This window comes from Schistocerca gregaria, chromosome 3, assembly GCF_023897955.1.
Source record: "Schistocerca gregaria isolate iqSchGreg1 chromosome 3, iqSchGreg1.2, whole genome shotgun sequence".
NCBI lineage: Eukaryota > Metazoa > Arthropoda > Insecta > Orthoptera > Acrididae > Schistocerca > Schistocerca gregaria.
Genome location: NC_064922.1, coordinates 816682876 through 816707928, shown reverse-complemented (window position 1 = coordinate 816707928; position 25053 = coordinate 816682876). Strand labels below are relative to the sequence as shown.

The 25053-nt window shown below is 43.6% G+C and overlaps 1 protein-coding gene across 2 annotated transcripts in view; it reads right to left on the bottom strand.

Moving 5' to 3' along the window:
* The window catches only part of LOC126354413 (transmembrane protein 198), a 331011-nt gene that overhangs the window by 34587 nt on the left and 271371 nt on the right, over positions 1 to 25053 (bottom strand). For both annotated transcript variants that reach the window (XM_050004032.1, XM_050004033.1), the window contains exons 4-5: positions 20952 to 21176; positions 5486 to 5728 (exon numbers count right to left, since the gene is read on the bottom strand). In XM_050004032.1, coding sequence (XP_049859989.1) covers positions 5486 to 5728; positions 20952 to 21176 — 468 coding nt within the window. The remainder of the gene's footprint in view (positions 1 to 5485; positions 5729 to 20951; positions 21177 to 25053) is intronic.

Here is a 25053-nt window from a genome sequence, read left to right as displayed (position 1 = left end):
GGAATATGTAAACAGCAAGCATACGGCTCTGTGGCCAGCAATGCCTAATAAGACAACAAGTGTCTGGCAAAGTTGTGGCCGTGCCGCAGTGGCCGAGCACTTCTAGGTGCTGCAGTCTGGAACTGCGCGACCGCTACAGTCATAGGTTTGAATCCTGTCTCAGGCATGGATGTGTGTGATGTCCTTAGGTTAGTTAGGTTTAAGTAGTTCTAAGTTCTAGGGGACTGATGACCTCAGAAGTTAAGTCCCGTAGTGCTCAGAGCCATGTTAATTCTGTTACTGCTGTTACAATGGCAGGTTATCGAGATTTAAGTGAGTCTGAATGTGCTGTTATAATTGGTACTTGAGCAATGGGACACAGCATCTCTGAGGTACTGATGAAATGGGGATTTTCTCGTTCGAGCATTTCACGAGTGTACCATAAATATAAGAAATTTGGTAAAACATCAAATCTCTGACACCACTGCAGCCGGAAAAAGACCCTGCAAGATCAGGGCCAATGACGATTGAAGAGAATCATTAAACATGATAGAAATGCATCCCATTGGCAAGTTTCTGCAGATTTCAATGCTGGGTCATCAACAAGAGTCAGCGTGCGAAACATTCAATGAAACATTATCGATGTGGGCTTTCAGTTGCGAAGGCTCACTCTTGTACTCCACTACACAAAGTTTTATGCCTTAGCACTGACATTGGACTGTTGATGACTGGAAACAAGTTGCCTGGTTGGACGAGTTTCATTTCAAATTGTATTGAGTGGATGGACGTGTATGGGTGTGGAGACAACCTCATGGGTCCATGGGCCATGAATGTCAGCAGGGGACTGTTCAAGTTGGTGGAGGCTCTGTAATGGTGTGGGACATGTGCAGTTGGAGTGATATGTGTAGATATGACTCTGATAGGTGATATGTGCATAAGCATCCTGTCTGATCACCTGCATCCATCATTCCGATGGAGTTGGGCAATGCCAGCAGGACAATGCGACACCCCATACATTCAGAATTGCTGTAGAGTTGCTCCAGGAACACTCTTGTGAGTATAAACTCTTCGACTGGGCACCAAACTCCCCAGACATGAACGTTATTTAGCATAAATGGGATGCCTTTCAATGTGCTGTTCAGAAGAGCTCTCCACCCCCTCGTGCGCTTATGGATGTATGGAGAGCTCTGCAGGATTCAGGGTGTCAGTTCCCTCCACCACTACTACAGACATTACTCGAGTCCATGCCACATCGTGTTGCGGCACTTCTGCATGCTCACGGGGGCCTTACACAATATTAGGCAGGTGTATCAGTTTCTTTGGCTCTTCAGTGTATATTTGTATGGAAGCATATGACCTGGTAGTTGTTATTATATGTAATTACTATCCTTTCCATAACTGTTGATGCTGCAACCAGGACTTTCCATTGTTTAAACTTTAATTAGGGAAGTTGTCGTCACGTTTGTTCTCTTCTCCACTTTCCTCTCTCTTTCCATCATTCACCTTCTACAACAGTTTTGCTCCAGTCCAGATTCCCTTTTGTTAAACTTGTCTTTATTGAGTCAATCCAGATTCCTGGCCTTTATTGAATCAGTCAGTCTTGCTCTATGTCTGACTCTCGTCCTCAAACTGGAACATCACCCACAGGGTATGCCCTGATCTTTACTGAGGCTGGTTTTGAGGTTTTGGAAATAACGCCAGTCAACTTTAAAATAATGGAAGGCACAAATATATTGCACTAGATCCACTAACATAATCAGACAATGAGACATGCAGTTTTGTAGGCAAACAGTGTCATAGGTTGCATGAGTCGAATAAATGGTTTTAAAGTTTGAAACTAACTAGCAGAATAAAACTGTGTGTCAGACTGTGACTCGAACTCGAAGCGTTTACATTTTCCGGGCAGGTGCTCTGCCAACTGAGCTACCCAGACATGATGCATGACCCCCCCCCCCCCCCCCCCCCCACTGCTTCAATTCAGCCAGTACCTAGTCTCCTCATTCTGATTTTAAAGTTTATTTCTACATCTACATCCATACTCCGCAAGCCACCTGATGGTGTGTGGTGGAGGGTACTTTGAGTACCTCTATTGGTTCTGCCTTCTATTTCAGTCTCGTATTGTTCTTGGAAGCACTTGTGAGCTCTAATTTCTCTGATTTTATTCTCATGGTCTCTTCGCGAGATATACGTAGGAGGGAGCAATATACCGCTTGATTCCTCAGTGAAGGTATGTTCTCGAAACTTCAACAAAAGCCTGTACCGAGTTACTGATCATCCCTCTTGCAGGGTCTTCCACTGGAGTTTATCTATCATCTCCGTAATGCTTTCGCAATTACTAAATGATCCTTTAATGAAGTGCGCTTCTCTCTGTTGGATCTTCTCTATCTCTTCTATCAATCCCATCTGGTACGGATCCCACACCGGTGAGCAGTGTTCAAGCAGTGGGTAAACAAATGTACTGTAACTTACTTCCTTTGTTTTTGGATTGCATTTCCTTAGGATTCTGCCAATGAGTCTGTCTGGCATCTGCTTTACCAATATCAACTTTATATGGTCATTCCATTTTAATCACTCCTAATGCCTACTCCCAGATAGTTTATGGAATTAACTGCTTCCAGTTGCTGACCTGCTGTATTGTAGCTAAATGATAAAGGATCTTTCTTTCTATGAATTTGCAGCACATTACACTTGTCTACATTGAGATTCAATTGCCATTTCTTGCGCCATGCATCAATTCATTGCAGATCCTCCTGCATTTCAGTACAATTTTCCATTGTTCCAACCTCTCGATATACTACAGTGTCATCTGCAAAAAGCCTCAGTGAAGTTCCAATGTTATCCACAAGGTCATTTATGTATATTGTGAATAGCAACAGTCCTACGATGCTCCCCTACGGCACACCTGAAATCACTCTTACTTTGGAAGACTTCTCTCCATTGAGATTGACATGCTGCGTTCTGTTATCTAGGAACTCTTCAATCCAGTCACACAATTGGACTGACAGTCCTTTTGCTCTTACTTTGTTCATTAAACGACTGTGGGGAACTGTATCGAACGCCTTGCGGAAGTCAAGAAACACGGCATCTATCTGGGAACCCGTGTCTATGGCCCTCTGAGTCTCGTGGACGAATAGCGCGAGCTGGTTTCACACTGTAATGGTACTCGAATTACGTAACCATTACGGCACCTCACATCAACCTCTCGATACCAGCAATATTCTACTATGTTTCTGTAAAATAGTTACATATTTCTGTGACAACATTCAGATTTGATTTCATTAATGTAGAGGTACTTTGATACATCGATATGTTTATATTGCAATGATATTATTCTTATGTGTATTCTTTCTTTTGTCACTATGATCTTTGACGTACTGGTAACTCTGATTTTTGGGCACGTAAGCGGTTATTAGAGTGTCAAGTCTTGGTCGTCATGTTAAAAAGACGCAAATTGTAGTCAGTTTATGAATTGTGAACTGTAACAGTGAGGAAGATATTTTCAAGTATGTTTTATATTGTGAAGTGATGTTGCAACAAAAGTAATAAAACAGAAGTTAACTTAAATTCAGAGTGCTGATTACATTTTTACATCACCATTGTCCTAACTTGCAAAAGTTTAATATTCAAGAATGATTTGTGAAGCGCATCTATAAAACTTTTGAATATCGCAGAATAACACCTAGGCCTTTGTATCCGAGCTTGGAATCATCACGACCTAGATCTTCGATGATTTAGCCACGAGTTCACAACGAGGCCAGCGTGGGAAACACGAAAAGATTAGTGCCTAGTTTTTTCATTATTTCAAGAAATGACTTCAATAACTGTGCTCTAATGACACCTGCCACATAATATAACTTTGTTGTTGCCTGAAATTACAATATTTAGCAGCGTGAGCAACACTACAATCATAATTAATTTTTGACCTTTGTTGTGGTAGGGTTGTTAGAACACGATCATCTTTTTCGGAACCCATGCTGATTCCTACAGAGTAGACTTCTAGTCTCCAGAAAAGTCATTATACTCGAACATAATATGTGTTCCAACGTATTTCCCCTTTCTTCACTCCGAAGAGTATTAATCAGTGGCACTTTTGCTGGTTATTTTTGTTCATCATCATCAGTGTTCTGCCCAGTGTGCGATTTGCCGGGGGGTTGGGCATCAGACCATCCCCTCCTCTGGTTTTAGTTTATGCATCCCAACCTGGGATGTTTATTTCCCACGCACTGGAGTAAAACTTTACATATAATTTAAATTTGTGGAGCCGAACACTGAAAGTTTTTAATATGTCTTACTATTAATGTGTTTCAGTTTTCTATCATCAGAATAGGTACAACTTTTCACAAATGTGCCTCTACTTTTTGAATTCCCCTCATATAACTGTACCCATATGTAGATGATTTTGTAAATAAGCTTTACCTGTATTGTACTTTTAAAGATATAACAAGGGGTGGCTTTTCTGATAGTGCATACGCGTCAATCATCAATAGTGATTTTTGGTATTAACATCTATTTATAAACGGCCGTTTAACCATGCGTAACGCCACGGTCCAAGCTAGTAACATATATAATTCTACTAACCCCCTAAGACCCCCCCCCCCCCCCACTGTTAAAAGCACAAATTGCACCCTGGTTCTGCCTAAAGGCAGGTTTTCACATGGTAGTTCTGCAGGCTGTCTGGTCTTCTGTCATCCTCTTCAGGTCTGCATTATTTCCTCTTCCCTTTATGTCGTCTATCACCTGTATCTCCTTCTTCCTCTCAGTCTTCTCCCACAAACCAATCCCTCCAAAGCCTCTACTAGCAAACACTCCCTTCTCAATGAATGTCCCAACCAGTTCTTTTTCCTTTCTCTTACAACCTTCAGCAGACATCTTCTCTCACCAACCCTATCCAATACTCTTTCATTACTCACCCTCTCCATGCTGCTTATTCTCTCCATTCTCCTCCACATCAACATTTCAAATGCTTCAAACCTTTTTTCATCCTCTCGTCTCAGTGTCCATGTTTCTGACCCATATAGTGCCACGCTCCAGAAAAAAACATTTGCCAAGCCCTTTCCTTAGTCCTTTATCTAATTTGCCACATAAGAGTCTCCTCTTTCTGTTGAATGCCTCGTTTGCTATGGCAATTCGAGTTTTCACCTCCTGGTGACAGTCTTCAGTTATTGTGCTTTCGAGATATTTAAATCGACTTACTTGGCTAATGGTAGATTGTCCTGTTTTAATATTGGACAGTCTACGTCTTGTACCGATGACCATACTCTTTGTTTTTGCTGTGTTTATTTGCAAGCTTCATTCAGATCTTTGAGCATGTTATTCACTGTCCGCTCACTTTCTGCCTCTAATACCACGTCATCAATGCCAATAATAATAAACAGGAATTCGGGAGGTTTTTTGATATAAAAATGCATGTTTAGAATCTTGCCCCCATGCTTCCGACGCCACAGCTCGCGAATGGAACAGAGGTAGCGGCCACGAGCGGACGCGCAGAGAGCCGGCGGCTACTCACGGTGCGTGCGGTGGTGCAGGCCGCGGCCGGTGACGGCGCACTGCGTCGCGACGCCGACGAGCGCGACGGCGGGCCAGAGCGCCAGCACGAGCCAGCCCAGCCAGCAGGGCGGCGGCACGGGCGGCGCGGCGCCGGCCACGCGCGCCCACAGCCAGCGCGCCGTCGCCAGCCGCTGCAGCCAGTAGTCCAGCGAGCCCGCCAGGATCGCGCCGCCGTACACGCTCGTGCCCAGCACCGTCAAACCTGCCGGCGTTCGCGCGTCGCTCACTAGCCGCATCACGCTGCAGCGCTGGGGGACGCCACTAACCTTACCTCTCGAACCCGCCGACGTAGGGAACTAATTCGAAGAAAGGTAATAAAATTTCGGCCTTGCTTCCACATAAATTCACTTCTTCTTCTGATACATCACTGGCCTTTAAACTTGCTACACCGCGAAGATGACGTGCTCCAGAATCGAAATTTAACCGACTGGAAGAAGATGCTGTGATATGCAAATGATTAGCTTTTCAGAGCATTCAAACAAGGTTGGCGCCGGTGGCGACACCTACAACGTGCTGACATGAGGAAAGTTTCCAACCGATTTCTCATACACAAACAGCAGTTGACCGGCGTTGCCTGGTGCAACGTTGTTGTGATGCCTCGTGTAAGGAGGAGAAATGCGTACCATCACGTTTCCGGCTTTGATAAAGGTCGGATTCTTGCCTATCGTGTTTGGGGTGTATCGCATCGCGACATTGCTGCTCGCGTCGGTCGAGATCCGATGACTGTTTGCAGAATATGGAATCGGTGGGTTCAGCAGGGTAACACGGAACGCCGTGCTGGATCCCAACGGCCTCGTATCACTAGCAGTCGAGATGACTGCATGTCTAACGGATCGTGCAGCAACGTCTCGATCCCTGAGTCAACAGATGGGGACGTCTGCAAGACAACAACCATCTGCACGAACAGTTCGACGACGTTTGCGGCAGCATGGACTATCAGCTCGGAGACCATGGCTGCAGTTACCCTTGACGCTGCATCATAGACAGGAGCGACTGCGATGGTGTACTGAACGACGAACCTTGGTGCACGAATGGTAAAACGTCATTTTTTCGGATGAATCCAGGTTCTGTTTACAGCACCATGATGGTCGCATCCGTGTTTGGCGACATCGCGGTGAACGCACATTGGAAGTGTGTATTCGTCATCACCATACTGGCGTATCACCGGGAGTGATGGTATGGAATGTCATTGGTTACATGTCTCGGTCACCTCTTGTTCTCATTGACGCACTTTGAACAGGGGATGTTACATTTCAGATGTGTTACGACCCGCGGCTCTAAAATTCGTTCGATCCCTGCGAAACCCTACATTTCAGCAGGATAATCCACTACTACATTTCAGCAGGATAATCCACGACCGCATGTTGCAGGTCCTGTACGTACCTTTCTGGATACAGAAAATGTTCGACTGCTGCCCTGGCCAGCACATTCTCCAGATCTCTTACCAATTGAAAACGTCTGGTCAATGGTAGCCGAGCAACAGGCTCGTCACAATACGCCAGTCACTACTCTTGATGAACTGTCGTATCGTGTTGAAGCTGCATGCGTAGCTGTACGTGTACACGCCATCCAAGCTCTGTTTGACTCAATGCCCAGGCTTATCAAGGCCATTATTACGGCCAGAGGTGGTTGTTCTGGGTTCTGATTTCTCAGAATCTCTGCACCCAAATTGCGTGAAAATGTAATCACAAGTCAGTTCTAGTATAATATATTTGTCCAATGAATACCCGTTTATCATCTGCATTTCTTCTTGGTGTAGCAGTTTTAATAACCAGTAGTGTATTTCGGCTGTACATCGTCCAGCCATTTTCAGAGTCAGCCGAGATGACTGACGCTCCAGCACTTGCCGCGTTCTTTTGACGTCGAAATTTTAGCCTCGACTTCATCTTTCTGGGACTCAGTAGTGAAAGCAGCAATTAAAATTCGGTTGACGACGAATTTAATTAATAGAGATAGCGGCTTCAGCTTGCACAGATCATGGAATCCAGCACTTTCTGTAATACACTCACAAAGATGTCCCAACGGCACAGCTCTCAGCGATATGTCGATGTCACCTTGTGGATCGACCGTGCAGCCACATATCTCTTTCTTTGTGTGTGTGTGTGTGTGTGTGTGTGTGTGTGTGTGTGTGTGTGTGTGTGTGGAGGTTTCAATACAGCAGCACCGGTGGATCACGGTCTTACTGTCTTGGTGGATGGTGAAAGTGTTCTATGCAATGATGTCATTCCAAGCGCACCACTGGAGAGCACATTGAAGGCGTGGTGCTGGTAGCTGAAGTCACATACCACCCTGCGACAGTGGAAGTTCAATTTGCATGCAATAGGTGACATAATTGCCGTGGGGCACACAGCCACACAAACGCAACGGTCGGCTACCTTTTCAGGGTTAAGCGGCGTCTGCAACTTAGTGCCGGCGCGTTCCGCCAGCCAGCGCTATAGGCGTTCCCGCCAAACATCCAATGAGCCACGAACAACGCACGCGCGCGAGCCTTTTTCCTGCGCGGATGGTCACACTTTGATATCACCATCCAGCAGTCAGGGATCGCCAACGCCCGCCAATCATCACTCCGGAATCAGCGGAGGAAGACTGTAGCCGTCGTGTTAAATAGCCGGAAGAAAGGGAAACAGGCGTCTTTCGACCCGACGCGGACTGAGGCCCGGAAGATACTTCGACGTGGTGGGAACGTCAAGGTGCCACGTCTTCGCTACGCCGGCCATCGACCCCGGACTCTGAGCCCGTCTACTTCCTCGGCATCCGCCGGAAAGCGTTGAGAGAAAACCCGACAAAGGAACGAAAATTCAGTTCAGTTGCTAATACTTCAATTTAATAAGGAGGCATATTCTTTGGCTTGTTATAAAATTTGGGTAGGAGAATAAGCCTTTTGTTTTCGAAGAAAGTTTATCTTTTTGTAAAATGAAGCTTGGTTTCGAGGTTCAGAGCCACAGATCTAATTTCATGCGTATGTTATACCGATTTGCCACCGATCAACGTCTCTGGCTGCTTGTGTGTCCGTGGCCGCAAGCGCAGTAGCGCGGTACGCGGGCTTAAAAAGAACGGAGCAGGAGCTGGATCGTCAGTCACATCGGTTCACTCAGAAGATGGCTGGACGATATACAGCCGAACTATTAGAAGAAGAAGTGAAATTTATGCGGCTGCACGCCCGAAATTTTATGGAACAAAGGTAATTAAAGTTAACTTTATTGGCGAAATACAGGGTGACGGATGAACATATTGCTCAAATTTATGATTTTTTTCTCTGTACTGAAATGTAGTACGCAAATGCGGTTTACTAAAATGAATAAAGCAAACATTACTGTTTTTATTGGTATTTTTCATTGAAAATCAGTATTATCTCCACTGTCTAATTGGGATTTTCCCGAGGCTGCTTTGAAAGGAGGAGATCGACGGTTACCGCTTTTAACTCCAGTTGTAAACTACCTATCTCCCTCGCTTTCCTATTTGCATAGCCGGCTGCGGTGGTCTAGCGGTTCTAGGCGCTCAGTTCGGAACCGCGCGACTGCTACGGTCGCAGGTTCGAATCCTGCCTCGGGCATGGGTGTCTGTAATGTCCTTAGGTTAGATAGGTTTAATTAGTTCTAAATTCTAGGGGACTTATGACCGCAGCAGTTGAGTCCCATAGTGCTCAGAACCATTTGAACTATTTGCATATTCTGGTAACACCCAGACAGTTTAACGCCCCTAAAGTACAAGCTGGATGTGCCCGTAGCTGTATTCCGTGATTTCAAAATATACTAAAGGTTCCATGAATCTCACTCTTTTTGTTTCAAACTGCCTCCCTCCTGTTCACTCACAACCCATAGGTCTCCCATCCTTGATACAGGCCGCTTTCACACAATGCAGATAAAGCGTTTCTTGCATCGACTTCAGTACTGTGTGTAAGGAAGAAAAAGAAAACGAGACACTGGTCCATGGAATGGCTGAAATAGAGAGATAACATATCCACGAAAATTTGCTACAGGAAATGACACTCACAATCTGATGATTACATCAACTTTCTCCGAACAGGCAGTCATACTTTCAATAGCCGAGTTGCTTCGCCTTCACGCCGGAATAGAAGACACAAGTATGCGAAAATTTAATCTTTTCCATTAGGTCCTCTCATGACAGTTCATGAAAATAATACATCACGGAAACATATAATAGTTCGTGGAAGAATCGAAGAGCTTCATTTTTTTATTATATTGCACTCCCGCTTGTATATTGTCTGTAGAATATCCATTTCCTTCTTAACGTCTTCCTGCGTAGTGTATGGCTCGGAAAAACGCAACACCTCTACTATTTTGGCGAGTGCCAGTGTTAGTTTGTTTTTATCCTTGATCGCAGTTTCCATAACTGTGGAAAGTCACATATAGTGACCTAAATTGTAATAAAAATCCTTTTCGCTAACCATGCGAGGCGAAACTTCAACACAGACAACGTCCGTCGTCTTGTCAAATCTGCCGTCACTTAAAATTCGTCTCAAACATGCCAAACAAGCCTTACGCCCCCCCCCCCCCCCCACTCACGATCAAACAATTTGTAAAAATTCACTATTTTGTCGAATTATTCGGCAGCGAGCGACTTTGTTTGGCGTGTTTGTCAAACATAGTCAGTGAAGCGTTTGAGAGGAATTTTGATTGACGGGAGATTTCACAAGATGGTGGACATCGTTACTGATGAAATTTCGCCGATCATGTTTAGCGAGAAAGAGTATTACTGTATTACAAGTTATCTCACTGTATTGTCAGTTTCCACAATTAAGGAAACTACGATCAAGGACGAAAACAAAACAGCACTACCAACTACCAAAATGGTAGAAGAGTTGCGTCTTTCCCAGCCATATATTACGAAGGGAGACGTTAAGAAGAAAATCTATACTCCACGCCCAACATACGAGGGCGTGCTGAAAAGCAATGTCTTCGAAATTAATGTGAAAGCTCTTAAAGTGTTTTTTTAATAAAACAAACGTTATTAACATTCTACATCTTCATTTTTCATATCTACATATTTGCAGCCCTCTGTCGCTACAGGGCTCCGAATTGTAGCGTTTGACATGGAGATGTGTAAAGTAACTGTGTTGGTGCATGAGAAGCAGCATACTGTTATCGAGATTCGAAATCGAAGTGGTCATCCACACACGGACCACCCTCTCCTTCAGTATAACATTGCCAGACACACACGAGCGCCGCGACATCAGCAATAATCCGATGCCTTGGGTTCACGGTCATCGGTCATCCTCTATACAGTTCCGAATTGGCTCCATTAGATTTTTATCTGTTTCCAAAATTTAAAGAACGCCTTCGAGGATTTCACCTTGATGGTTATGAAGCGGTGCAAGCAGAGGTGAAGCTGTGACGGAACGACTTCACTCGATAGCGATGAAGCGGTGCAAGCAGAGCTGAAGTTGTTCCGTTAGCAAAGGAAAATATTCTACATTTATGGTCCCAACAAACTGGTCTTTCGTTGCGAAAAATGTGGTCGTCGCTGGGATGACTATGTTGGGAAATAAATACGTAGAAATGAAGAACAAAGATGTAGAACGTTAATAAAGTTTCCTTTATTTATAAGGCTTTATGAATCACCACGTGAAAAATTCTGAGGCGTTACTACTCAGCACGTCCTCGTACAGGCAGGAGAGCTAAAGAAAATAAACATAAAAAAGTCTTAGCTCTCCAGTTCTTCCGCAGAAGACGCGTATCTTCACGTGTTATAGTATTTAACGAACTTGCATTAGAGGACCAAGCAGAAGAGAACAGATTTTCGCATAACTGTGTCTTCTTTTCGGCGTGAGTGAGACGTAATTCTAAGTTATTAAAAGATTGAGTGTCCATTCAGAGAAAGTTGACGTAATCATCAGGTTCTGAATGTAATATTTGCTTTAGCAGATTTTTGTGAGTATACTCATCCCTCAGTTTCAACCATTTCCTGGCCCAGCATCTCATATTCAATTTATTCTTTGTACACAGTGCTAAAGTCAATGCAAGGAACGCTTTGCATGCATTGCCACTAGTGTTGAAATGCTTCGCGACACGATATACGCAGATGCTTCAAAGTGAAGTAAAGCTCCGCGTTATGGCCCTGATGATCCACGAGGTTGAGAGCACCCTGTTATATATATATATATATATATATATATATATATATATATATATATATATATACTGCCAGCATCAGGGACTGAATCCGGGTCCTCAGCATAGTAGCCACAGACTGACCATTTTTTGTCTTCTTTTTCTCGCTCTGTTTGTCTTCAGATACCACCGATAGGAACTTAACTCAGTTTTTTTTTTTTTTTTTTTTTTTTTTTTTTTTTTTTTTTTTAATTACAGATGGTGGCAAGTCTCCTGACCGAACACGCTGAGCTACCCGTGTTGGCTACCACGGAGTTACAAAGGTGGCGGACCATAACTGCTTCAGGATTGAGGTTAAATTTGACGAACTCTGTTGGTACGTCCGCCCGTTTATCTGGCAGACCTACGTATGGGGAAGAGCGATTTTGACAAACAAGTTTCATCTTTATGAGGGGACTGTTCTTCATCTTTTTTTGCGCTTCTTTTCTGAGGCTGGGGCAATGTTGTGTTGTGCCGCTAATACTAGCAGTACGGAGCACTTGGTGTCACAGTGGTTTTGAATTAAAAGCTACAGCGCGGGATTAGCCGAGCGGTCTGAGGCGCTGCAGTAGAGGACTGTGCGGCTGGTCCCGACAGAGGTTCGAGTCCTCCCTCGGGTATGAGTGTGTGTGTTAGTCCTTAGGATAATTTAGGTTAAGTAGTGTGTAATCCTAGGGATTGATGATCTTGGCAGTTAAGTCCCATAAGATTTCACACACATTTGAACATTAAAAAAAAAAAAAAAAAAAAAAAAAAAAAAATTAAAAGCTAAGGTAATATCTGGGTAAAGAGTCGCAGAAAGGGACACGTTAGTGTTAAGGTGGGGAGTATTTAAACAATTATATCGCGCTGTGCATTATTTGATATGTATCAAAGTCAATTAAAAGATGTAAATTGGAGAATCTTTCTCGTTGAGACAGGCGTAAATTTACAGGTTTAGGTTCTAACTTTCGCAGTTCGTTTTAATACTCATTGTTAGTGTGGATACCAATACGCACGAAATTCACAGCTGTCCTTACTATATTTATAACCAGATTTATACTGAACTGCTATGAAAAAACTTCTGCTTTCCTCGAATAAATGGACTTTGATTTTTGAATTATATCACTGTAAATGAGAAGAACATAGTTAGGAATATTCTGTCGTTGGAAGACAATGGGTATTGTCTTTTAGTGCACATGATTCTTGCCGTCTGTAGCTATTAATTTTGTATGGTAGTTAAGTACAGGCACGTCGTGGGCTGCGGGCACACACTGTCATCCTTCGCCTATTGTGAGCTGTTTGTAAGTTGTCTCCCTTCGAAAGAACTAATTCCCTTCAAATTAAACGATCTCTACTATTCTGAAGCTTACTTTGCAAAGTCTAATCTTTAATTTGAAATAAACACTTCATTCAATTATTTAGTAATTAACAAATTTGACCCCGTTTCAGTATTATCAAGCTACATCACAATAAAAATTGTTACGCTTTCAGCACGTCATGTTCCACACATCAAAGTAAGTGTGTTAGCGTCTCTGAAACAGAGTTTCCCACTACCATAGGCACGGGCATAACTCTCACAGGTGTGAAGCCCATTTGTAAAACTGAAAAAGTGCATCCCTTACGTGAATTTTGCGACGTATGGGATAATTAAAGTGGAATTACTGGAGCATAAACACAAGTGACGTGGGCAATGTCTTAAATTAAAACACGAGGCGTGTTTCTTTTAAATAAGTACCGTTTTGAAATTAAAAAAAGACGTGCTAATGTATCTCAATAATTTTATTTTTACATGAAAGCCTCCGTCAATATTAAGGCACTTGTCATAACATTGTACCAGTTTTTGAATACCCTCCTCACAGTAGTCTGCCACCTGACTTGTTAACCACTGCATCACCACTGTTTTGACTTCGTCATCGTCTTGAAGACGCTGGCCGGCCAGGCGTTTCTTCAAGTGCAGGAACAGATGGCAGTCACTGGGCGCAAGATCGGGGCTGTACGGAGGATGATCTAGAGTTTCCCATCGAAAAGATGTGACGAGATCTTTGGTCTGATTCGCCACATGTAGACGGGCGTTGTCTTCCAGCAAAACGATGCCCTTGCTCAACTTCCGTGGACTGTTGCTTTGATTCAGGCGTGACGTAAGCCATCCATGTTTCATCGCCCGTAACAGTTTGGCTTAAGAAATCATAACCGTCGATGTGGTACCGCTCAAGGAAAGTCAATGCACTGCTTAAACGTTTGGTTTTGTGCACATCCGTCAACATTTGCGGTACCCAACGTGCGCACAATTTTCGGTAATTCAAGTGCTCGGTCACAATGCCATACACAACACTACGATAAACATTAAGAAAGTCATCCCGCAAGGAGGAAATCGTAAAGTGTCTGTTTTCTCTCACCTTATTGTCCACTTCCTGCACCAAACTTTCACTAACGACCGAAGGACGGCCACTCCGTTGTTCATTATGCAGATTTGTGCGGCCATCTTTAAATGCTCTCATCCACTTTCTTACCATTCCATCGAGCGGTTCTAGGCGCTACAGTCTGGAACCGCGCGACCGCTACGGTAGCGGGTTCGAATCCTGCCTCGGGTATGGATGTGTGTGATGTCCTTAGGTTAGTTAGGTTTAAGTAGTTCTAAGTTCTAGGGGACTGATGGCCACAGCAGTTAAGTCCAATAGTGCTCAGAGCCATTTGAACCATTTTTACCATTCCATCACTCATAATGTTTTCTCAGTAAACTGCACGATCTCACGATGAACATCGATCGCTTTTAGGACTCAGCTCTAAGAAATCTTATAACTGCTCGTACTTCACAGTCGGCGGGACTCATGATTACCGGAAGCATCTTAAACACTCAGTACATAACCTAAACAAGGAAGAATCAGACTGTAATGGCGTCAGTGCGTAGATTAAGGTGCATGCTTTCATGTAAAAATAAAATTATTTAGATATCTTAGCACGTCTTTTTTTAATTTCAAAACGGTACTTTCTTAAAAAAAAACACGCCTCTTAGTATGCATGTCAATGACACGAAAAAGGAAAAAAAAGCCTTGACACCTGAAAACATCTCCAATGTGAGAGAGGCAGTAGTCCGAGATGATACTCACGTCGGCATGCACACTGTCTGCATATAAGCTGTGAGGAAATATTACTTTTGGCTTTAAGAGTTCCCCTGTATCAAGGATGCAGAAGATTTCACTGTGCATATGCAAGTGATATTTGAAGACGAAAACGCAAACGCCGACGAAAATACAGACGTGTTTATGAGATAGCCATCAAGACATAGTGTGTGCGTGCGCGTGTGTTTGTGTTTGTGTGTGTGTGTGTGTGTGTGTGTGTGTGTGTGTGTGTGTGTGTGTGTGTGTGTGCGTACGTGCGTGAGCGCGTGTGTACGTGCATAGTTGGATACATACACAATAGGAACATAGAAACTATAGACTTTAAAGGCATGCCCACAACGAGCGAAAAGTCGCGCGACATTGAATATGGACAACGGACAGTCGCAATACACTGTATGGCGACAGTCGCTATACAGAGTCGCTTGATCACGCCTTTGGAGTCGCTGTATTACAGAACTCAGAACAGGATGTCCCAAGAAATTGCTCTCAGTGTGTTTAATTAGTGAATAACTAATTTAATATTATTAAAAAGGAAGAAAAGTAAATGTAAACGTTGCTGGAGGACAAGTGTGTTTTCGGGACATATTATTGTTGCTACAAATCTTCTCGAAAAATTACCACAGCAAGTTGGTATTGTTTCAGAATTTTTTCAAGACTGCGCCCTGGCGATTTAGAAACTCTCCCGCAAATGTTTGGGGGAAAACCATTCCAGCCCCCATGAAGCTAGCCGTCACACTACAATTCCTTGCTAATGGTGAATCTTTCTTCAACCTTATGTACACATTTAGAATTTCCAAACAAGCGATCTCTAATATCATCCCAGAAAAATGTGAAGGCATAATTACTTTGCAGAAAGGCTTTGTAAAGGTAAGAAATAATGCTATTTTGAGTGATAGTATATTTTACTATCAATAATGATTATTTAAAGAATGCAACTTCGTCACCTATATTTATGTTTATTGCTTAAATTTGCCCCACAATGAGTGTGCAGTTTGGTTACGTGTGGACTCTGAATTTTGGATGAGAGTTTCACAATACAATGCTGCGGTGAATAAAGGAGAATGCTATTTGCACTGCAGGGTGTTGAGAGCGAGGAATGCAATTGGAGGTATTCTCACGTCAAAGTGTTGAAGCACTCTGTAAATTTGAATACGCCATAAACCGACTTCTCCAGAAATCCCTGCATTGTATTAAAAGTTGTAATGTGTGATAAGCAAACGAATTTGACTTTTTCGGAGAGGAACCAGTTGTCTTTCTTTCTTTTTTTTTTTTTTTTTTTTGCTTGTATAACTTCCTGTGTTCTCTCCTGAATTCTAAAATTATGTATTTTTCCATGTCATGTTGTGACATTTTGTATTTTTGGGCTAAATGCTCTGCAGCATCCCTCCCTTTGTTTCTGTTTTTGTAGTCTTGGGATGTCACCTCCCAAAGACATGGGAGAGACTGAAAAACTTCAATTATTTCCAGTGTTGTCGCCATGACAGGCAAGCAGAAACTGACGCAGAAAACGTACTGACTACAATAAGTCGCACAACACTGTCGCATGTTCGCCGTTTCGACGGGGAACCTAATGCTTGTGACTTTTGTATCGCGACAGTTGCAGGAGACGAGAAAAATGCCGCGGAATGGCCCTGAAACTTGGTACTGAAATTTTGTATTCCGACACGAGTTCCGCAACTTTGTCGCCAGGCGTCCAACGTGAGGACAGAAGCGACCAGCCGAAAGCGCGCGGCAGCTTCCGGCGACGAAAAACGACAGCAGGTAACAGCTACGGAGCAGGTAACAGCTACGGAGGTGGCCTAGGTTGACATCATCCGTGTCGTTGCTTGTCGTCCGCTGCAACTGCCGACGATTGAATCCTAACGTGTCTGAATCTTGTCGCTGCAGCACGCGCGACAGCGACAGCGCTGGAGCGATATTGCTGGCTGCTGTGATGATGACGATGAAGTCCCGTACTCTGTAACAGAGCGTAGGGGACGATGCGGAGACCCGCGCCGGCCTACTATGCAAAGTCCTTGTGGAGGTGGTTTGCCGTTGCCTTCCTCCGACCGCAATGGGGATGAATGATGATGATGCAGACGACACAACAACACTCAGTCATCTCGAGGCAGGTGAAAAATCCCTGACCCCCCCCCCCCCCCTGGAATCGAACCCAGGGACCATGCTCGGGAAGCGAAAACGTTAGCGCGAGACGACGAGCTGCGGACGGCTGCTGTGAAATACTTACTACCTGATTAAGAACGCTATTCGGTGAGAAAATGTAACACTTTGACATGTCACACCTTGACATCTTCACTAGATAAAGGTCTGAATTTCTTTCTGTTATTGTCAGTTACTACATTGTAAAAATCATGGCACTGAATTTTTAAGAGTCTTGAAAGCCCATTAAACCCATTGTGGTGTGTATAGTTGATTTAAGATCATACCTTTCTGTGTACAGAATGTCATCAACATATTGTAATTGTATTTAAAGTTGAGAGGGCAACAATATCTCTCTTCGTTCTCGAAATTTTGGATTGTATGTGTGGCAGACGGGCCCCATGTAGGGCGACTAGTACCGTTCCTGCGCATCAGGAATCACGTGGTCGTAAAAATCGTCGTATTTCATAAACGGTTCAAGATATCGAATTGAGATTTTTTGTAAGTGTACGATTAACATTAGAAATTTTTTGGTCAAATGTTTGAGTAGATAGGAAACAAGACTCCCTATATATTACACAATAAGTTTTTTCTTAAATTTTTACAGTCAGAGGAAGAGTGGAAAATAGACAAGTTTGGTATCAAATTGATCATTGTGAGGTCTAGTTTTAGATATAAATATTTAATTACTTAGAGGTAACCAGGGTAATTAAGAAAAGTGTAGTGACTTCCGGAAAATTGAAGTATTTTACGAAAAGCTGATGCTAGCTATATAAATAAAGTGTCAAAATGTTCATCTCTGCAAGGCCTAGCTATTTTGCGCATAAGTCACAATTGTGTGATATTTACCTGTCAAAAAGGCTTCTTTCGAATCGAGACTTCCTTTAGGGTATTTTGAGAGCAGGAGACCCAATGACGGCGAATGAAGTGTCTATAAGGTCACGCTTTTTGAATAAAAGTTGAAAATATAAAAAAGTAAAAAACTCCATAAAATGTTTTGTGAAATTATTTATCTAAAAGTAAGGAACAAAACAGTTTAGAGGAACGCTTGACGCGTCTTTGAATGATGCTCGTAATCATGTACAGCAAATAAGTTACACCAAATGTTTCTGTAATGTATTTTATTTTTTTCTTTAATGAAATTACACTATAAGACAAAAAGAACACGCACAGCGAAGGAATTATCCGACCTGCTAGATGCGATGTACATTTACAAGCAAACAAGTGATTGCAATTTCAGAAAAATTGGGTGATTTATTCAAGAGAAAGAGATTCACAAATTGAACAAGTCAATAACGTGTTGCACCGCTTCTGGGCCCTTACGCAAACAGTTATTCGGCTTGGCTTTGACTGGCAGAGTTGTTGAACGCACTGAGGGGTATCGTGCCAAATTCTGTCCAATTGGCACATTGGCCCGTCAAAATCCCGAGTTGTTGGAAGTTGTCGGGCAGTACGGCGGGCAGCAGTCAGGTTGGTATGCCATTGCCCGGGTTGTCTCTGAACACATATTTGGCCTGGATGAGTCCCGTTTTGGATGAACCCCAATGATCTAAGGTGCTTTTCTTTCAGAAAGCAGGACGCCTCTGCTTGTCATCCACAGCGCTTTACATCACAGTGGGCCACGCGGAGTGGCAGCGCGGTTTAGGGCGCAATGTCACGAATTGCGTGACCCCTCCCATCGGAGGTTCGAGTCCTTCCTCGGGCATGGGTGTGTGTGTTGTTCTTAGCAAAAGTTAGTTTAAGTTAAGTAGTGTGTAAGTCTAGGGACCGATAACCTCAGCAGTTTGGTCCCTTAGGAATTCAGACACAAACACACACAGATATATATATATATATGAACCCCCATTTTTATTACATATTCGTGTAGTACGTAAAGAAATATGAATGTTTTAGTTGGACCACTTTTTTCGCTTTGTGTTAGATGGAGCTGTAATAGTCACAAACGTATGCCTCACAATTTTAGACGAACATTTGGTAACAGGTAGATTTTTTAAATTAAAATACAGAACTTAGGTACGTTTGAACATTTTATTTCGGTTGTTCCAATGTGATACATGTACCTTTGTGAACTTATCATTTCTAAGAACGCATGCTGTTACAGCGTGATTACCTGTAAATGTCACATTAATGCAATAAATGCTCAAAACGATGTTCGTCAACCTCAATGCATTTGGCAATACGTGTAACGACATTTCTCTCAACAGCGAGTAGTTCGCTTTCCGTAATGTTCGCACATGCATTGACAATGCGCTTGCGCATGTTGTCAGGCGTTGTCGGTGGATCACGATAGCAAATATCCTTCAACTTTCCCCAAAGAAAGAAATCCGGCGACATCAGATCCGGTGAACATGCGGGCTTCAACGACCATTCCATCATTTAGATTACCATCGATAAAATGGGGGCCAATTATCCTTCCACCAATAATGCTGCACCATACATTAACCCGCCAAGGTCGCTGATGTTCCACTTGTCGCAGCCATGGTGAATTTTCCGTTGCCGAATAGCGCATATTATGACGGCTTACGTTACCGCTGTTGGTGAATGACGCTTCGTCGCTAAATAGAACGCGTACAAAAAATCTGTCATCGTCCCGTAATTTCTTTTGTGTCCAGTGGCAGAGCTGTATACGACGTTCAAAGTCTTCACCATGCAATTCCTGGTGCATAGAAATATGGTACGGGTGCAGTCGATGTTGATGTAGCATTCTCAACACCGACGTTTGTGATATTCCCGATTCTCGTGCAATTTGTCTGCTACTGATGTGCGGATTACCGCGACAGCAACTAAAACACCTACTTGGGCATCATCATTTGTTGTAGGTCGTGTTGACGTTTCACATGTGGCAGAACACTTCCTGTTTCCTTAAATAACGTAACTATCCGGCGAACGATCCGGACATTTGGATGATGTCCGGGATACCGAACAGCATACATATCACAATTCCGTTGGGCAGTTTGATCACAATAGCCATGTGGCTGAACACTTCCTGTTTCCTTAAATAACGTAACTATGCGGCGAACGGTTCGGACACTTGGATGATGTCGAGGATACCGAACAGCATACATATCACAATCCCGTTGGACTTTTTGATCACAATAGCGATACATCAACACGATATCGACCATTTCCGCAATTGGTAAACGGTCCATTTTAACACGGGTAATGTATCACGAAGCAAATACCGTCCGTACTGGCGGAATGTTATGTGATACCCCGTACTTATACGTTTGTGACTATTACAGCGCCCTTTATCACAAAGCGAAAAAAGTGGTCCAACTAAAATATTCATATTTCTTTACGTAGTACACGAAATGTAATAAAAATGGGGGGTTCTATTAAAAAAGAAAAGGCAGTTGATATCCGTTTGACCTATGGCAGCGCCATCTAGCGGGCCAACCATAGCGCCATTTTGTTTCCCCCTTCAAGCTAGACGAGTTTTGTTCTTCGTAGTTTTTTCGTTTGATGCTTATTTCGTGAGATATTTGGCCCGGTCTCTATCAATGAGCCACCCTGTATATATCACAGTGATAAATTAGAGATATTCTACCCTTTCATTTCATTGATCTTCATGGCAAGCCAACCTGGGCTTTCATTTCAGCAAGATAACGCCCGCCCACACACGGCTAGAATTTCTACTGCTTGTCTTCATGCATCCCAACCAGCAAGGTCACCTGATCTCTCTCAAACTGAGAACGTTTGAAGCATTATGGGCAGAGTCCTCCAACCAGCGCGGAATTTTGACGATCTGGTTCGCCAATTGGATAGGATTTGACACGATATCCCTCAGCAGAACATTCAACAACTCTGTCAATCAATGCCAACGCAAATAACTGCTTGCACAAGGGCCAGAGGTGGAACAAAGCATTATACACTTGCTCAATTTATGAAGCTCTTTGACTGGAATAATTCGTCCAGTTTTTTTGAAACTGTAATAATTTGTTCGTCTGTCCATGTACGTCGCATATATGTACATCATATCTACCATTTCGCAAAACATTTGACCTCTTTTTCAGGGTTATGTATAGGAGCACGCGGGCCGCGGGCAATACCGTGGTGAGGCGAGGCCTGGACGCACCTTTCTGGCAGTAGAGGTTGAGCACGGCGAAGACGAGCCCGGCGATGAGCAGGGAGGCGGCGGCGGCCCAGGCGGAGGGCGGCGCCCAGCCCAGCAGCTGGTCGGCGACGGCGAGCCCCGCCACGGCGCAGAAGAGGCCCGTGTGCAGGCCCGTCATGAACAGGCCAACGTACTGCACCAGCATCGTCACCAGCCCGAACAGCAGGCCCGCCGCCAGCGCCACGCCTGCCGGCCAAACACAGGCCGCCTCACACACTCTCCTCGTAACAGCATAGAACGACAGACACCAGCCACCTCCCGAGAGACACCGCCCGCAGAGTCCACGCAGGATACAGTGGCCGATGCGCAGGGAGGCCGACAGCTGTTTTCCACCTTTCGGCTGGTCAGGGAGGCGTACACCCTGCAATACTTCTCAAACGATCTTACAGAAACTATTCTGTAAAACAAAAAAGCGGATTTTTGTTTTACTTATACAGGGTGTCCAGAAAAGGGCTCCCTGATTTCAAAATTAAATATCTCGAAAACAAAGATCGATAGAGGAATGCAGTAAACGGTATGTTTATTGTGAAAGCTGTAAGAAGTTTATACAGCAGTTTGAAATAATAGTTACAAAAGCTGCTAACAGATGGCGCTGTACGCTGTACAGCTCATATCAGCATACATAAGTGAAATAATCGTATGAAACCAATCTTTGCAAACAATTACATCACAATGTTTTCAAAATGTTCACCATTGGCACTACAGAGGTGGCGCAAACGAAGAATGAAATTTGCCATCACATTTCGTAGTGTCTCAACCGAAATGGATTCACATGCCACAGAGATCGCCGATTCAAGCTCGTCCAGCGTGGCGGGATGCTTCGGGTAGACCATGTTTTTCACTGTGCCCCACAAAAGAAAGTCACTTGGAATCAAATCCGGCGATTATGGAGGCCAATCCATGCCTGCACCAGTAAATTTGGAATATTCCAAAGCAATGACTCGGTTCCCGAAGCGTTCCTCAAGAAAGCGAAACACTTGTTCGGTCCGATATGGTAGGGCTCCATCTTGCATAAACCATTCAGTACCTGGTCGATCCTCTAACGCTTGCTGTGTGGCGACAAATTGTTCCAAAATTGCAACATAACGTGCACCAGTGACAGTTTCTCGAATGAAAAAAGGGCCAATAATGCCTCTGCTGCATACTGCAGCCCACACAGTAACTTTAGGAGAATACAGAGGTTTCGCTTCACACCAATATGGCTTTTCGAAACCCCAAAATCGCCAGTTCTGCTTATTCACGTATCCATTCAGGTGGAAGTGTGCTTCATCTGTAAATCAGATGCAGCCAACATCAAATCCTTCACTATCAATCACTGTGAGCATCTGATTAGCAAAGGCAACCCTTTGTTGCACAGCTCGTACGGGTATTGCCTGGTGCGTTTGAATTTTGAATAGAAACATGTATAGGCTCTTTCTCAGTATTTTCTGCGTGCTGGAACACTTCAAACCAGTCTCAGGTGCAATTCTACGGACGGCTGACATTGGATTTCGCTGAATAATTCCAGAAACTGTGCCGATATTTTCAGGCGTAACTGCGGTTTGCTTGCGGCCAACATGCCCCACTAGATCATCAGTTACGCTGCCTGTTCGTTGAAATTTTGCGAAGAGCGTACGAATGGTTTTCGCATCGGGTCCTTTTGGAACATTAAATCGTGCTTGAAAACTTTGCCTTGTTGCCGTAGGACTCTCTTCTAACCTGTGGTACTCTAGCACCAGAAAAACGTGTTGTTCAATGGAGTACATGGTTTTAATCTCTTCCTTCGGTACGCTAACCTGCTTTCACGTTTCAGTAGTGGAACTGATCGCTCTGGGCTTCGGATCACTATTCATACGAGGCATTATGTATGGCGATTACAACGCCATCTGTTAGCAGCTTTTGTAACTATTATTTCAAACTGCTGTATAAACTTCTTACAGCTTTCACAATAAACATACCATTTACTGCATTCCTCTATCGATCTTTGTTTTCGAGATATTTAATTTTGAAATCAGGGAGTCCTTTCCTGGACACCCTGTAGATTGCTTTACTTATAGATTGCTTTACTTACAGATTTCAGAGTACCTGACGGCTCAACATAAAAGTTTTGTCTCAAGTACAGATAGTGTTGAGGATCAGTGGACAAAGTTCAAAACAATCGTACAATATGCGTTAGATGAGTATATGCCAAGCAAGATCGTAAGAGATGGAAAAGAGCCACCGTGGTACAACAACCGAGTTAGAAAACTGCTGCGGAAGCAAAGGAAACTTCACAGCAAACATAAACATAGCCAAAGCCTAGCAGACAAACAAAAATTACGCGAAGCGAAATGTAGCGTGAGGAAGGCTATGCGATAGGCGTTCAATGAATTCGAAAGTAAAGTTCTATGTACTGACTTGGCAGAAAATCCTAAGAAATTTTGGCCTCATGTCAAAGCGGTAGCTGGATCAAAACAAAACGTCCAGACACTCTGTGACCAAAATGGTACTGAAACAGAGGATGGCAGACTGAAGGTCGAAATACTAAATGTCTTTTTCCAAATCTGTTTCACAGAGGAAGACTGCACTGTAGTTCCTTCTCTAGATTGTAGCACAGATGACAAAATGGTAGATATCGAAAAAGACGACAGAGGGATAGAGAAACAATTAAATTCGCTTAAAAGAGGAAAGGCCGCTGGATCTGATGGGATACCAGTTCGATTTGACACAGAGTACGCGAAGGAACTTGCCCCCTTTCTTGCAGCGGTGTACCGTAGGTCTCTAGACGAGCGTAGCGTTCCAAAGAATTGGAAAAGGGCACAGGTCATTCCCGTTTTCAAGAAGGGACATCGAACAGATGTGCAGAACTATAGACCTATATCTCTAACGTCTGTCAGTTGTAGAATTTTGGTACACGTATTATGCTCGAGTATAATGACTTTTATGGAGATTAGAAATCTACTCTGTAGGAATCAGCATGGGTTTCGAAAAAAACGATCGTCTGAAACCCAGCTCGCGCTATTCGTCCACAAGACTCAGAGGGCCATAGATACGGGTTCCCAGGTAGATGCCGTGTTTCTTGACTTCCGCAAGGCGTTCGATACAGTTTCTCACAGTCGTTTAATGAACAAAGTAAGAGCATATGGACTATCAGACCAATTGTGTGATTGGATTGAAGAGTTCCTAGATAACAGAACGCAGCATGTCATTCTCAATGGAGAGAAGTCTTCCGAAGTAAGAGTGATTTCAGGTGTGCCGCAGGGGAGTGTCATAGGACCGTTGCTATTCACAATATACATAAATGACCTTGTGGATGACATCGGACGTTCATGAGGCTTTTTGCAGATGATGCTGTGGTGTATCGAGAGGTTGTAACAATGGAAAATTGTACTGAAATGCAGGAGGATCTGCAGCGAATTAACGCATGGTGGAGGGAATAGCAATTAAATCTCAATGTAGACAAGGGTAATTTGCTGCGAATACATAGAAAGATAGATCCCTTATCATTTAGCTACAAAATAGCAGGTCAGCAACTGGAAGCAGTTAATTCCATAAATTATCTGGGATTAGGCATTAGGAGTGATTTAAAATGGAATGATCATATAAAGTTGATCGTCGGGTAAGCAGATGCCAGAGTGAGATTCATTGGAAGAATCCTAAGGAAATGCAATCCGAAAACAAAGGAAGTAGGTTACAGTACACTTGTTCGCCCACTGCTTGAATACTGCTCACCATTGTGGGATCCGTACTAGATAGGGTTGATAGAAGAGATAGAGAAGGTCCAACGGAGAGCAGCGCGCTTTGTTGCAGGATCATTTAGTAATCGCTGAAGCGTTACGGAGATGACGGATAAACTGCACTGGAAGGCTATGCAAGAGAGACGCTCAGTAGCTCGGTACGGGCTTTTGTTGAAGTTTCGAGAACATACCTGCACCAAGGAGTCAAGCAGTATATTGCTCCCTCCTACGTATATCTTGCGAAGAGACCACGAGGATAAAATCAGAGAGATTAGAGCCCACACAGAGGCATACCGACAGTCCTTCTTTCCAAGAACAATACGAGACTGGAATAGAAGGAAAACCGACAGAGGTACTCAAGGTACCCT